Raw genomic sequence first — 15,111 nt, 5'->3', positions numbered from 1 at the left:
TAGCCTGGGGAGAGGAGGGAATATGTCAAGGTACCCTGGGGTGAGAGGAGGCCCTCCACTCCCTGCTCTGTGGCTCCAGTTGACAGCTGCTTCTCCATTGCAGCAGCTCCAAAGGCTCCCCAGGCTGCTGGGAAACAGGCAGAACAGGTCAAGGGGAGTAAGGGCCAAGCATGGGGTGCCCTTCGGGGCCCAGGAGTGGGGAGCTCACAGCCTGCCTTTGCTTCCAAGGGATGCCTTTGTATCTGTAGCTCAAGTGTGCCCATGCTCATGCTGGTATCTAGTTAGCAGGTGAAGACATCCCTGCTGTGCCTGCCAGTGTCTGTGTACCTTTGTGTGTAATTGCACACACATGCACACATGCCTTTGGCTCTGTGTGTGTAACTAAGGTGGGTCTGTTCATGGTGGTCTCAGGTGAAGCTGTGCCCAAGTAGGCATTAGGATGTGATTGTGGCTGAGTGTGGCTGTATTTGTGTGGATGGCTATGTGGTTATATGCACGTGGTACTGTGCTTTATGTGTCTTAACTATATGTGATGGTACTGACAGAGGTGTGAGACTGGCTGGCTAGGAGCATCACTGTGGGGGCTTTGTCCATATACATCTATCTGTGTGTAGCTGTGTGTCTGTGTACAGCTGTATTGTGTGTTCACATGTAAAGCTATGTGCTTTTCTGTGTGTCACATGTAAAGTTATAGGTCAGTGCATCTGTGTCTGTGAGTTTAGCTATATGTGTGTAGATATGTCCATGTGTATGGTTATATGTATATGATGGGGTGTCTATATATACAGCTGTTTGCATGTAAAGTTATGTATTATGGCTGTGTGTACATCTGTGCATATAGTTGCATATACTTCTCTGTGTGTGGCCATGTCCATATATACAAGTCTGTAAGGCTGGGTGTCTTTGTGTGCACGGCTGGGAGTGATGGCTGCAGAGCTGGGTACATACATGTGGACATACATGCATGTCCATGTGCTGCAGTGGGACTGTGTAGGCCACTTCTGTGGGCCGCATAATGGGCCTCTGGGACTGGTGCTGTGTTTAAAGCCCTGTGTCTTTTGTGAGGCTGTCTTAGTGAGGGGGGCAGGGATTGCTGTGTGGTCCTCTTACCTCAGCACCCTGCTGCTATCAACCCCTCTGCTCCAAGGGCCCAGCTCATCACTCAGTTACCCCAGGCAGCAGTTGCTCTGAACCAGCCAGAGAGGATGAGAGCAGCCAGGGCTGGAAGACAACATATCTGTCTCCCCAGCCTTGTCTGACAGCTCTGAACCCTCATTCTGCTGTCACCTCACCTACCTCCCATTAGCAATGGAATTTGTGTTTGTGTTTGATGTGTGTGTTTCACAGCCGTGCTCTTTCCAACCCAGTGGGGGTACTGGGTGTCTGCATCCTGGGATAAAGTCTATCCTTTCTTGGTGACACCCCTCCCCCCTAACTGCCAAACACACATGTAGGTGCATGTGCCAGAGGGACCTGGGCTTGGCATGTGCTCATTAGCATGTGTCTGAGCTAGCTTTGCCTCTGCTGACACCTGTGGAAGAAAGGGCAGTGCCAGGGGAGCAGATATAGGGATGCTGTGTGCCTTAGCACCTAGTGTGTGCATGCTTCATGCAGGCTCCAGGGCTAACCCTGGGTGTGGGCCCCCTCCCCCGAACCCTTCAGCACAATCAGGGGCTGCAGTTTATCCACCACCTTCTACCCATGGGGGCGTCCTTCTCCATTCTGCTGCAGGAGAGAAGAAGAGTCAAGAGCATCTTCTCAGAGCTGTCCTCCCTCTGCTCGGGCTCCAGCTCCTGTTCCTCCTACGCAGCAGCCAGTTTCAGGAGCCTCCTCCCCACCCCTCCTCCCCTCCCAGATCCCCTGCCAGCCCCAGCATGTCCCTTAGGGTTGACCCTAGTCACTGGCTCTGTAGCACCCCCCACACACCCCAGGTTGATATATCTTTGCCATAAATATTTGTATATGAGGGTGGGGATTAGTGGAGGTTGGTGGGGGAGGAGGTCAGGGCGGGGTGTGTGTAGGGGGTGGATAGCAGCTTTAAAGGTCATCTGCAGGAAGAGGAGGCCCCATTCTCCTCTGACCGCCCCCCCCATCTCTTCCTCTAGTGACTCAGGCCCCAGCTCTCACGTAGGGCCAAAGACATATGCCCCTACCCCAGGCCTGGCATGTGGACTGAGCTGCAGTCTGTGGATGGAGAGAATGGATGTGAGGACAGGGAAAGACTCGTCGCAGCAGGCTAAGCTCTCTACCTATCTCCCACATGCCCCCTTACCTATCTCCCAATGGCACCTTTGGACCCTACGGCTAGCCCCTCCGCTCTCAAAGATGGAACGCCACAACACTGTGCGCACCTCCTGGGGCTCAGTGACCTTACCAGCCCCGTGTCCCTTGTCCCGTGCCCGCTGCTCTGTGGGATGCAGTCTGACCGCGGGGTAGAGGGGGCAGATAGGCACCTGCTCCTGCGCATAGCAGGAGCGCCCGAGGATTCAGCACCACGCGGTGGACAGCTCCGGGACGAAAGCCCCGCGAAGAACAGAAGCCAGAGGCGCAGGGCACGGAGCGGTGCAGGAGTCTGGAGGGAGGCGGAGGCCGGGTTGGGAGCGGGAGATCCGGAGTGGGGAGGAACGGAGGAGGGGCTGGGGGCGGGCCGGGGCCAGGGGCGGGGCGGGCCGCGATTGAAAGCGGCCGGGCGAGCGGGCGGACGGAGAGCGCAGAGCTGCCGAGAGAGCCAGCTAGTGAGCGAGAGCTGGAACCCTGCGCCCCCGGCTCCTCTCCGTTTCTCTCCGCGCCGGAGTCGGGCGCGCCAGGTAGGGTAAGCCCGTGGTGCCGCGGCCGCCGCCGACCTTATAGATCCTGACCCCATGTCCCAGCGTCCCGCGGGCCCTCGAGTTTTGGGGCGCTCGGGCCGGGGCGTCCAGCCAGAGCTCGCCAGGAGCTCTGGGAAGCGGGAAGACAACCCCAGGCGTCCCGCCTTTCTTCCCCAGAGAACGCACGCCCTGCATCACGCTCCTTCGTTCCTCCTCTCCTTACATCCTTTGGTCTGTCTTTCTGTCTGTGCCTCTATCTTTGTGTCAGCCTACCGGTCTCAATCACTCCTTGCCCAGGCCCCCTGGCTGCCCGCCTCTGGGATTCTATCTCCCTTCAGGGTATTGTCCCTGTCTGAATTTGGGTCCTGGCCGCCCCTGTGGGAGGCTTGTGGTTTTGACCCGTTTGGACCTCAGCCCCCATCTGGGTCCCTTCCTCATCTGTGTTGGTCTTCATGCTTGCCTCTCTCTCCTGGTTGAACTGCTGCTTTCCCGGTACCCACAGGATCCCAGTCTCCTTGCCCTGGCACCAGTGGGAGATTAACCCTGGGGAGCTGAGGGGCAAAGTGAAGAACCCCCGTCTCTGTGCCAGGACATGGGGTCCTTGAACTAGTGGCTAACCTTATTCAGCCTCAGTTTCCTTCTCCTAGCCTTCCCAAGCCTGCGTGATTGTGAGAGCCTGTGTGGGGTGGGCATCTGGGAGGGTAGCTGGGGCACAAATGAAGTGCAGAGTGGAAGAGGGAAGGAGGGGTCCCTGAGGGCCAGGGCCAGGGTGGACAGGATAGGGAAAGGATGAGGATAAGGAGATTAGAGATGGTTCTGATGCTTGGTTCTGAGCTGAAGAAAACACAGGGGCATAAAGTCTCAAACGGCATTCTATGCAGAGCTGAGGTGCCCAAAAGTCTCACCTTGAGCAATTTTGAGATTTTGACTAGATGAACTGACCCCGTCCCTGGACACACACATATGCTCACATTGACTTTTCCTGTTGACTTAAGACCTGTCTGTGGCCACTTCAGTTTCCCTCCCTGGGGCCAACCTCTCCACCTTGCTGTCAAACTCCCAGGGTCTAGAGTCTCTATTACATCCTCAGTCAGGGGCTCTGGGGATGGCTTTTTAAGAGCTAGAGGCTAGGACCCTTGGGTGCTCACCCTGGGTTCCAGGCTCTCTAGGAGTTGGAGACTACCCTTCGGAGATTTTTCCTTCCCTCTTCTGTGGTGGTTTCTCAGGCACAATGGCTCATTTCTGGGAATGCAAGATTCAAGATAGAGATTGGACTCCTAAGTTTATACTCTAACCTGGCTCCTGCTGCAAAGGTGTTGACTTTGGGGTCCTGGGAGATTTGTGCAAGGTCTTGGACACTCTTTGATTCACAGCAGGACTGGTGTTAGCTGAGTTCTCCTAACTTATGTCTGGGCCTCTACTCTCTGCCTCCCTCCCTCTCTGCTGAGTATGGAATGGGCACAGAGGCCATCTAAAGACCCAGATGAGGGCAAGGCTGAGAAACAGGTCAATGGGTGTCTCAGGAGCTTCTCAGCTTAGTCAGTGATACCACCTCTCCCTGGCTCCCTAGGAATGTCCCTAGGTGAGGGAATTGGGGACGGCAGAGTCAGAAGGGGTAGCCACTCTCGGGTTCCACCTCTCCCTGTTTGTCTGTCTGTCTCTTTCTCTGCAGGAGCTGGGCCCCTTCTTATCTCTCTTCCTGCCTGTCCTTTCCTGGTCCCTGTTTTCTCCTTTCTTTGCCTTTGCTGCTTCTACCCTCATCCCCTGGAGGCCCAGGTCTGCTGGACCCATCCATCCCCTTTGGGACAATGGGATCACTGCTTGGGCTCCTGGCACTGCTTCTGCTATGGGGCACTGTGGCTGAGGGCCCCGCCAAGAAGGTGCTGACCCTGGAGGGGGACCTGGTCCTGGGTGGGCTGTTCCCAGTACACCAGAAGGGCGGCCCGGCAGAGGAGTGTGGGCCTGTCAATGAGCATCGTGGCATCCAGCGCCTGGAGGCCATGCTTTTTGCACTGGACCGCATCAACCGTGACCCACGCCTGCTGCCGGGTGTGCGCCTGGGCGCGCACATACTCGACAGCTGCTCCAAGGACACACATGCCCTGGAGCAGGCACTCGACTTCGTGCGTGCCTCACTTAGCCGTGGTGCCGATGGCTCACGCCACATCTGCCCCGACGGCTCTTATGCCACCCACGGTGATGCTCCCACTGCCATCACTGGTGTCATTGGCGGCTCCTACAGCGACGTCTCCATTCAGGTATGTGGGGCTGCCCAAATGGGGACTGGGGAGGGAGGCCAGAGGCAGGGGCCCAGAATTCCCTTTGAGCAGGGGCTCTAGGCTGCCATGTATTAGAAGGGGGGCGAGGAGCTTCCTTTAAGTAGCTTTTTACAGAATACCAAGAAAGTGCCCCTGTCACATGATGCAGGCTGACTTTTAGAAATTGTATAAGGAAAACATCCCACTTGCATCACATACACACACACAGCTGATGTTAAAGAGTCCTAAGAAGCTTAATAGCCAGGCCTCTTGGATCAGAACCCCAGGTGTGAATCCTGGCTCCCAGACATACTATGTGACACTGGATGCTATTTCTCTCTTCTGTGCCTCAGTTTCCTCCTTACAGAACAGGACTCATAACACTTGCCACTCTTAAGGTTGCGGTGGAAATTTAATGAGGTAATACATGCAAACCTTGTGTCAGAGGCATAATCAATATTAACTGCTATTGTTATTAACCCATTTTATAGATGAGGAAACTGAGGCTTGAAGAGTGGCAGGCACTGGCAAAGTGGAGACATTCACCTAGATCTCACAGCCAAGGGCCTCCAGCTCTGTCAGATCACCTCTCCGTGGACTAGAAAGGGGTGAAAGATAGAAGCCAGGAGCATCCCAGAGAAGAGAAACAGGGATGGGGACCCCGGAGGAAGAGAAGCAGAATGGGTGAAGTGGGGGGAGGGTCCCTTAGGGTCTTTGGGGGGACAGGATTTGCAGGGGTGGGAAGGTAAGGGAATGAGACCCTCCCTCCTGCTTTCTCACAGACTGGCCCAGCTGATATCCCTGGGCATGCGTGGCTGCTTTAGCCCATGTGGGACCCTCCCCCTCCCTGACTGGGTCCCACCTCTTGCCTGGATACTTACCTGCCTGGTGCCCAGAATATGTTGCCAGAAGATGAGGCCAGAACTGGGATCAGGATTAGGATTTGCACAGAGGGCCTTGGCTGGGGCTTCAGCTTCCTTTACGAGGCCAGCTAAGGGCACTGCAGTCAGAGGCAGGGCCAGGACCCCTGACCTGGCACACTTAGTCAGGAGAAATGAAGCAGGAGTCTGAACTGTGGAGGCAGCTTCTGACCTGGGATGGGGGAGGCCTCCTCATCCTCTTACTGCAGGAAGTGAGTTACCTGTTCTGCTAGTCCCAGCTGCTGGAGGTGGCCAGTAGCAACTTGGACAGGTATGGCTGTGCCGACACCCACATCTGCCACATCCCACCTGCTGATGCTTTCAGGGGCCTCCAGGGTGCTTTCCCAGCATCCACCCTCTCCACAGTTCTTAGGACTCCATGCATTCATCTCCAGGAGTCCAGTTACTTTCCTCCCACCCCAAGCTGCCTGCCTCCTGTACCAGGGCCCACACTTCAAAATTGGTCTGCTTTTCCCTTGTCTGAGTCAAAACAAGGCCCAGCCCTTCATCTTAGGCTGAACCTGCCTGTTAATAATTCCTCCTCATTTCAACCCCATCTCTCCTGCCCAAACCCCTATCGTCTTCCTTTTGCCCGGCACTGTGACCTCACATGCATTTTCATTTTTCCCTACTCAGCAGCCTCATCAGGCAGGAATGAGAAACTGAGGCTCAGGGAGGTTTGCTAACTTGCCCAGGGACACAGAGGCAGAAAGTATGAGAGGAGAAGGCATTGAGACTGTCAGAGTAAGAGCCTGTGTCCCAGGTGCAAAGGCAGGACCTAGCTCCCACGTGTGGAACCTGGGCCTTGTCCTGCTCTCACCTACCCATCCCACCATGTCCTTGTCTGTCTCCCACTCTAGCGGGCAGGTCCTAGGGACCCAAGGGTAGGAGATGGCCTGCCAGGTGGTCAGCGGTAAGCAGGAAGCCTTGTTTATTTCAAGTTCAGCCATCTGATGGCAGCCAAGATCTGGGTCTCCTTTCCTGAGGAAGCCTTTTCCTTCTTTCTCCATCATTCCATCAGGATGGACTCTGGGGAAAGGTTACCTGGCCCAAATAGGTAGAGAGCCCAAGAGCCCTGAGCATCCCAGCTAGCGCCCTGCCCCCTGCCCTGTGCAGCCAAGTACCAACCTCTCCCCAGCCCAAGCTTTGGGCCTTCCCTTGCTTCCCTACTTTTGCTACTGCTCTGCATCTGAAGGGGGACAGTAGAGGGGTCCTGGTGTGGCTCCGGAGCCAGGTGCCTCAGCCCTAGGTCTTCTCTCTCCCAGCCCTTGGGAAGGAGTGGAACACTCCCTACCCCCAGAGAGAAGACACATCAAGACAGGGTATGGGTCTTTGGGGAGAAGCAGACCTCAGGGCTGACTACACAGACACTTGATCCCAAGGTCGAGTAACTGTGAGGAACACATCTGTCTTTCGAGTTTGACCTGATCTCTGATCTTGGCCCTCTCTACTGGTCCCCCAGGTGGCCAACCTCCTGCGGCTATTTCAGATTCCACAGATCAGCTATGCCTCCACCAGTGCCAAGCTGAGCGACAAGTCCCGCTATGACTACTTTGCCCGCACTGTGCCCCCCGACTTCTTCCAAGCCAAGGCCATGGCCGAGATTCTCCGCTTCTTCAACTGGACATATGTGTCCACTGTGGCGTCCGAGGGTGACTATGGTGAGACAGGCATCGAAGCCTTTGAGCTGGAGGCCCGTGCCCGCAACATCTGCGTGGCCACCTCGGAGAAGGTGGGCCGTGCCATGAGCCGCGCAGCTTTCGAAGGCGTGGTGCGAGCCCTACTGCAGAAGCCCAGTGCCCGTGTGGCTGTCCTGTTCACCCGCTCCGAGGATGCACGCGAGCTCCTCGCAGCCACCCGGCGTCTCAATGCCAGCTTCACCTGGGTGGCCAGTGATGGCTGGGGCGCCCTGGAGAGCGTGGTGGCCGGCAGCGAGGGGGCCGCTGAGGGCGCCATCACTATCGAGCTGGCCTCCTATCCCATCAGCGACTTTGCCTCCTACTTCCGGAGCCTAGACCCTTGGAACAACAGCCGGAACCCCTGGTTCCGTGAATTCTGGGAACAGAGGTTTGGCTGTAGCTTCCGGCGGCGAGATTGTGCAGCCCACTCGCTGCGCTCCGTGCCCTTTGAGCAAGAGTCCAAGATCATGTTTGTGGTCAACGCAGTGTATGCCATGGCCCATGCACTGCACAACATGCACCGAGCCCTCTGCCCCAACACCACACACCTCTGTGATGCAATGCGGCCTGTCAACGGGCGCCGCCTCTACAAGGACTTCGTGCTCAATGTCAAGTTTGATGGTAATGGGGCTGGCTAGTGTCCAGCAGTTTTCTGGCCTTCAGCAGGCAAGAGGGATCGGGTCTTCAGGTTCCATTACCTGACTAAGAAAACGTAGCCTACAGCAAGTGAGGGAGTCACCCGGGGGTGGGGGAGGGCTGGGATGTGATCCAGGACAAGGATGGCTAGACAGAGGGGACTCCAACTGAAGCCAGGGCTGAGGTTTCACTTTCTGGCCTAGTCCTGCACTGAGGGTCTCTAGTTCCTGTTTGAACTTGCTCTCTCTCTCCCTCCTGCCTTTTTATCATGCAGAGAGTAGGGACTGGGGGCCCTCAAGCCCATTCTCAGGCAGCAAAACATCAGTGGGAGTCAGAATAAGGGTGGGTTGAGAGTGAGCATCAGGTGGCACTCTATTTTCTGGGAAAATTCTATTCCTCGTCTTGATTTTCCATTCAAGGTGGCCACAGTCTCTTCATACCAAAATTTATTTTAATGAACGTTCCAGCTTTACGAAAAATGAACGCCTCAGAATCATCACTGTGCTTCAGGAAGCATCACTGTAGGAGCAGTGGGAGGGTGCCAGGGCCCCCAAAGCCCACTGGCCCAGGGTTAAGATGAATAATAGTTCCAATGATATTTATATTCAGAGTTGTGGGAGAATCAGGGGAGGGGTTAGGATTGGACTCGGATGCATGAGGTTGCCATCAGAGCAAGGCTCAATTCAGCCCACTGAGCTAGGTAGGATTTATTGGAGGGCTCAAGTTGGATTCTGAGGACTTTGAGGCTGGCTTGAAGGAGCAGGGGTTACATGGAACCTGCAAGGGACTCCAGGCTGCATCATTCACCATATGGAGCCTTATGCACATCATCTGCTAGTATGAACCCCAACTTCTCACTGGGACCTGGGATGACAGGGGTCCTGCTTCCTCTTGAGCCTGGCTGGGAGATGTGAGGTTCCCGGGTGAGGGGAGATGGGGAAGAGAAGTGCCTTGTGAGCTGCGTGATGAGCACATCTAAAGTTGGGGTTCAGCTAGCACTGATGTGAGTATTAGGACTAGAGGGGAGAGAGTTGACTTGTCATCAAGAGAATTAAGTGGGACCAGGACTGGACCTGAGGCTGAATTTAGGTGTGAGGGTGTCCGTGTTAAGTCTGGGGGGAGGGCTGCAGTGTGTGTTGTGATAAGGTTGGGGTCTAGGGTCTGGGGTCTGGGTTGGAAGTTACTGGAGACTAGGCATAAAGCTAGGTTTTGGGGAGTCATGGTTGGGCGTTGGTGTGGACATTAGGTTTGTGGAGATGCCTGGGCTTTGAGGTTGGGGTTTTATTTGGAGTTTAGAGTTGAGATTTGTTGTAGCCTCTCATTTAGAACAATGGCTGGGGTTAAGTCCAGCTTTAGTGTTGGGATGGGGCTCAGAAGGACAAGGAGTGGACTCAGGTCGGGGTCTGGGTTCCATGTTAGGGTGAGGGTAGAGGTCACATCAAGACTACCCACCAATCCAACCTTCTCTTCCCTCCCCAATTCCAGCCCCCTTCCGCCCAGCTGACACACACAATGAAGTCCGCTTCGACCGCTTTGGTGATGGTATCGGTCGCTACAACATCTTCACCTACCTGCGGGCAGGCAGTGGGCGCTATCGCTACCAGAAGGTGGGCTACTGGGCAGAAGGCCTGACTCTGGACACCAGCCTCATCCCATGGGCCTCGCCCTTGGCTGGCCCCCTGCCCACGTCTCGCTGCAGTGAGCCCTGTCTCCAGAATGAGGTGAAGAGTGTGCAGCCAGGGGAGGTCTGCTGCTGGCTCTGCATCCCCTGCCAGCCTTACGAGTACCGGCTGGACGAGTTCACTTGTGCTGACTGTGGCCTGGGCTACTGGCCCAACGCCAGCCTGACTGGCTGCTTTGAGCTGCCCCAGGAGTACATCCGCTGGGGCGATGCTTGGGCCGTGGGACCAGTCACCATTGCCTGCCTAGGCGCCCTGGCCACCCTCTTCGTGCTGGGTGTCTTTGTGCGGCACAATGCCACCCCAGTGGTTAAGGCCTCAGGCCGAGAGCTCTGCTACATCCTGCTGGGCGGTGTCTTCCTCTGCTACTGCATGACCTTCATCTTCATTGCCAAGCCATCCACGGTGGTGTGCACCCTACGGCGCCTTGGTTTGGGCACCGCCTTCTCTGTCTGCTACTCAGCTCTGCTCACCAAGACCAACCGCATCGCGCGCATCTTCGGTGGGGCCCGGGAGGGAGCCCAGCGGCCACGCTTCATCAGTCCTGCCTCACAGGTGGCCATCTGCCTGGCGCTTATCTCGGGCCAGCTGCTCATTGTGGCTGCCTGGCTGGTGGTGGAGGCACCGGGCACCGGCAAGGAGACAGCCCCGGAGCGGCGGGAGGTGGTGACATTGCGCTGCAACCATCGAGATGCAAGCATGCTGGGCTCACTGGCCTACAACGTGCTCCTCATCGCGCTCTGCACGCTCTATGCCTTCAAGACCCGCAAGTGCCCCGAGAACTTCAATGAGGCCAAATTCATAGGCTTTACCATGTACACCACCTGCATCATCTGGCTGGCCTTCCTGCCCATCTTCTATGTCACCTCCAGTGACTACCGGGTGAGCCACCTGCCACAGAGTGGCAGCGGGGTTGGGAGTGGGTCCTGGACCTCTTGTTTCCTGGTGTCTCATTTACTCTTCTGATAACTCTGAGGCTCCAATAGGCTGAAAGCTCACCCAGCTTGCAGTGGCCCAGTTGGGACTGGATCCCAGGGGAAGGTGGGAAGGTTGAGTGGGGACTAAGACAATGGACAAGGAGGTGGAGGAGTTAGAGCTGAGATTTCAGGACTCAGATGTCACCCCCTAAGCTCGAGGAGAGGCATGGACTGAAATATGTCCAGATGGGCCGATGCTCTGCCCTGCTCCATGGAGGGGTTGGCTGCAGAAGGGGACACTTGGTTTCTGCTCTTGGGTAGCTCCTGGGCTAGTGGGTGGGTGACCAGGGGATCAACTAAAGAACTAAGTCAGGAAATGTTGTTGACTTGTTTAGGTCCTAGTGAGAGCACAGAAGAGGGAGGTGTGTGTGTGGTGTGTATGTGGGGTGTGTGTGTGTGTGTGTGTGGAGAGAGAGAGAGAGAGAGAGAGAGAGAGAGAGAGAGAGAGAGAGAATCATGGAGGGCTTCTTGGAAGAGGAGTCCTTGAACTGGGCTCTGCAAGACAGGCAGGTTTCAATAGGTTGGATGGAGAAGGTAGGGAAGGGCAGTCAATACAGAGGCCGATTGGAGCAGAGGGCGTGCATTGACCTCCCTTGTTGAGGAGGGGAGGCACAAATGGTGCAAGATAGGCAGAGGTGGGGGTGGAAAGTGGGAATGGGAATGGTGGGCTATCAGGCCACATGGTCTCAGAGGGTACCATGCTCTGATGCCTCTTGGAGCCTGGCAGTGTAGCACAGTGCCCCGGGAGTTGTGCAGCTCTGGGGTTGAGAGATGAAAGCAAGAAAGGCAGAGAAGCTAAAGCACAGAGTAGTAGGAGATCTAGGGGATAGGGTTAAGGGAGTTTTAAGCAGGTGGAAACTGTACCCCAGTTGGTGGCTTCCAAGCAAAGTTCCAACTGGCACTGAGTGTCTCATAGGTCTCCTCACCTTCTAGGGGGCCATGGCTGCTTTAAATGGGGGTGGTCAGGGAATGCCTCTCTGCAGAGGTGACAGATGAGCTGTCCTCTAGACAGTAAGAGGATCATCTTGGTGAATCCTCACGACTCTGGAGTAAACTCCCTGGCTCTCCCCATTTTACAGACGAAGAAACGGAGACTCAGGGAGGTTCAATCCCTTGCCTAAGGTCACTCAGCTTGGGAGTGTAGAGCAGGGTCTGAACTGACAATCTTAACAATTAAAGGAGCAGGAAAATCGAGACAAGAGCCCCTGCAAAGGCCCTTTCCCCCAGGACAGAGGTATGGTGGGCAGTGCTGGGAGCCAGGGCGGCTGGGTTTGGCTGTTGTTGCACCTGCTGGGCCACCTGCCTGGTTGGTGGAGGCCAGGGCTGGGGAGGGAATCTGCTCTGACTCAGCCTGCATTTGCATATGATTTGCATTTGCATGCCAATCATAGTTGGCTAAGGACTAACCTGGACACACACACACGCAGTATCCACACATGCACACATGCACACACACACACTCATGCACACACACACATACCTGCACACATATGCATGCAGATACACACTTATACACACACTGGCAGACACACTCCGATGCACACATACATTCCTGCAACCCTGCATGTTCACCCCCCTCAGCTGGAACTTTGATCTCCCTGGGAAGGTGGTTCACGGGCTGACGCTGGGACTGTGCCCACCTTCCTAGAAATCCTTTGGGGCTTGGCAAATGGACCAAGACCCAGTGTTGGATGCTTACCATCTCCCCTACTCCCTAACCCTGCAGCCTGACAGGGGTCATGGGGCCAGACTCATCCTTGACTTCACCCATCCCAGGTGCAGACCACCACCATGTGCGTGTCGGTCAGCCTCAGCGGCTCTGTGGTGCTCGGATGTCTCTTTGCGCCCAAGCTGCACATCATCCTTTTCCAGCCACAGAAGAACGTGGTTAGCCATCGTGCACCCACCAGCCGCTTCAGCAGCGCCGCCACCAGGGCCAGCTCCAGCCTCGGCCAAGGTCAGCATTCACCCTAAGCAGCCTGCTCTCTGCCTCAGCTCCTCAATATGGGGACCACTCCTTGGGTTGCTGGGATTCCTTGGCTGGAGGTGGAGAGCTCCTTAGATGAGGCTGGATAGGAGAGGGAGGGGTGAAGGCGGGAAACTTCCCTCCACACTCCTGCTTGCCCTGCTGCCTGCCTCTGTAAAGGACCTCAGGGTTGGCCCCAATCTCTGACTTCCTTTCCTAGGGTCTGGCTCCCAGTTTGTCCCCACCGTTTGCAACGGCCGTGAGGTGGTAGATTCAACAACATCGTCGCTTTGAAGACCCCACATTCCTGCCCCCACACAGCTGCTCCCTGGAATCCGGTGCACCCCCACATCCAGGGCCAGGAGGAAGTCAGCTGGAGCATTGCAATAACCCCAACTCCATGCCCGCCCCCGCAGCCACTTACCTACCTACTTATTCCAACCCTTCAGAGTCAGAAGTCAGGGTCCTTGACCCGGGAGCCTCTGCAGCAGCCACCAACTGTCCTCTCAGCGTGTCCCCTCCTTGCTAGGCCCAGGCAGGACTCAGAAGGGAGCAAGCCAGGGTCTACTCTGCCCTGGAACAGGATGGCCGAGGACCACCGGCCCCAATCCCCAATCAGCAAAGGTGCTTCCAGCCCCACCCTTCCCTCCTTCTAGGGCCTTTTTAATTTTTTACATAAGTTATTCTGGGATGGGGAGGGGGGTTATTGTGGGGGCCATCCCTCCCCGTGCATAGTAGTTTGTCCTGTGGTTTATTTTGTATTACCTGTAAATAAAGTGTCTTTATTTAAAAAAAAATCACTCGTTGCCTTTGACCCAGGGAGACCCCTCATGCCCTCCACAGCCGCCCAACCTTCCTTTCCATAGTATTTGTTGACTCTGATCTGTGCCTGCTCTGTGCCGGATGCTAGGATCTGGCAGCCAGCAAGACAGACCCAGTCCTGCTTGGTTGGGGAGACAGAAGATGAAAAAGCCATCCTCTCTGAAAAGGATCCCCCGCAGAGCAGCCAAGAAACTACTGGGATGAGAGCAGGGGTCTTCAAGGGACTCAGGCTCCTCTGACAGCGCAAGGGAGGACCCGGATGGAGTGGGCAGTAGGGCAGGAGGGGCGGCCGACTGTGACCCGTAACTGTGGGCTTTTCCACAGCTGGCCTGCCTGGCACTCGGAAGAGCTACTGGTTAGCACAAAGCCAGGCTGAGCCTTGATATGGAGGGAACCAAGAGGAGACACAGCTGAACATTGCCTGTTCGGGTACCGTGTACAGAGCCAGAAAGAGCTGGTGTGGAGGGAGGAGATGAAGCAGGAAGGACAGAGCCTGGGCAGTTAGAGAGGTCATCTGCTGTCAGACTGTGAGAGGTGGAAGAAGGGGCCTCCTCCAGTCTCGGAGGAGCTCTCCCCCAACTGCCTGGGTCGTGGGGCCCGGGGCCGGGGGCCCTAGGGCATCCTCCCACCCCCGCACTTGCCATCTGGGGCTCACCAGCAGAGGGCGCAGAGGCAGGGTTTCAGGCACAGCGCTCAGCCAGGCAACCGCTGCCCTCCTGTGGCGTAGGGGGGCAGTGGGCACAGAACTCAAACAGGAGCAGAACCTGGCACCGTCTGGGGTGCCCCGGCACTGCGGAGTCTCAGAGGGACAAGGTCTTGTGTTGGGAGATGGGCAGGCCAGGGACATTGGTTGTTTTTAAGTTAATTCATTTGCAGTTACAGGCTAGCAAGGCTGTGGAAATTTGGGTTAACAATTTTAAAAATATAAACAGAAAACAAAACAAAACAACAATTGCAGGAGTGGCTCTTCCTCTCCAGCCAATATCTGAAGTGTAGAAGTGCCACATAACATACAAATGCCTAGTTACATTTGAACAGCATATAAACAATGAATAAATTTTTAGTATAAGTATGTCCCATGCTATATTTGAGACATAATTATACTAAACATTTTGTTGTTTATCTGACATTCAAATTTAACTGGGCCTCCTGTATTTTCATTTGCTAATTTTGGCAAGACTACTGGGGTGTCTCTTTTCAGGATCCCTGGTCTTGAATGACCCAGGCCTGGGTGCAGCCCCCAGTGGTTGAGCACCGGGGCACTGTATCCCATGGGACCTGTGGTGCTGATCTGTGCTTCCAGTGTGGCCTTTTCTGGATCTTCCTGCAAAACTGGACCCAGGAAGCATTTGCCCACCTTCCCAGCT

At 55.7% G+C, this 15,111-nt stretch overlaps 1 protein-coding gene across 9 annotated transcripts; it reads left to right on the top strand.

The window, feature by feature from the left end:
* Positions 1–54: 54 nt before the first annotated feature.
* Positions 55–13,719, top strand: GRM2 (glutamate metabotropic receptor 2). Of its 9 annotated transcripts, XR_008297127.1 has the most exons (6): positions 55–2,807; positions 7,448–8,285; positions 9,786–10,861; positions 12,136–12,190; positions 12,733–12,913; positions 13,143–13,719. XR_008297127.1 is itself a non-coding variant. In XM_027038848.2 (5 exons), the coding sequence occupies exons 1-5, from the start codon at positions 2,283–2,285 to the stop codon at positions 13,214–13,216; spliced, it is 2,694 nt and encodes an 897-aa protein (XP_026894649.2). In that variant the 5' UTR covers positions 55–2,282; the 3' UTR covers positions 13,217–13,719. The 9 variants fall into 9 exon arrangements, 7 of the variants coding, with proteins under 7 accessions (XP_026894649.2, XP_053075269.1, XP_053075268.1 ...); XR_008297128.1 differs by lacking the exon at positions 13,143–13,719 and having other exon boundaries at positions 12,036–12,190; positions 12,733–12,826; XM_027038848.2 differs by lacking the exon at positions 12,136–12,190.
* The last annotated feature ends 1,392 nt before the right edge of the window (positions 13,720–15,111 follow it).

The sequence above is a fragment of the Acinonyx jubatus genome, chromosome A2 (assembly GCF_027475565.1).
Source record: "Acinonyx jubatus isolate Ajub_Pintada_27869175 chromosome A2, VMU_Ajub_asm_v1.0, whole genome shotgun sequence".
NCBI classification, from domain to species: domain Eukaryota; kingdom Metazoa; phylum Chordata; class Mammalia; order Carnivora; family Felidae; genus Acinonyx; species Acinonyx jubatus.
The sequence above is the reverse complement of the archived record's forward strand: the minus strand, read 5'-3'. Positions and strand labels throughout refer to the sequence as shown.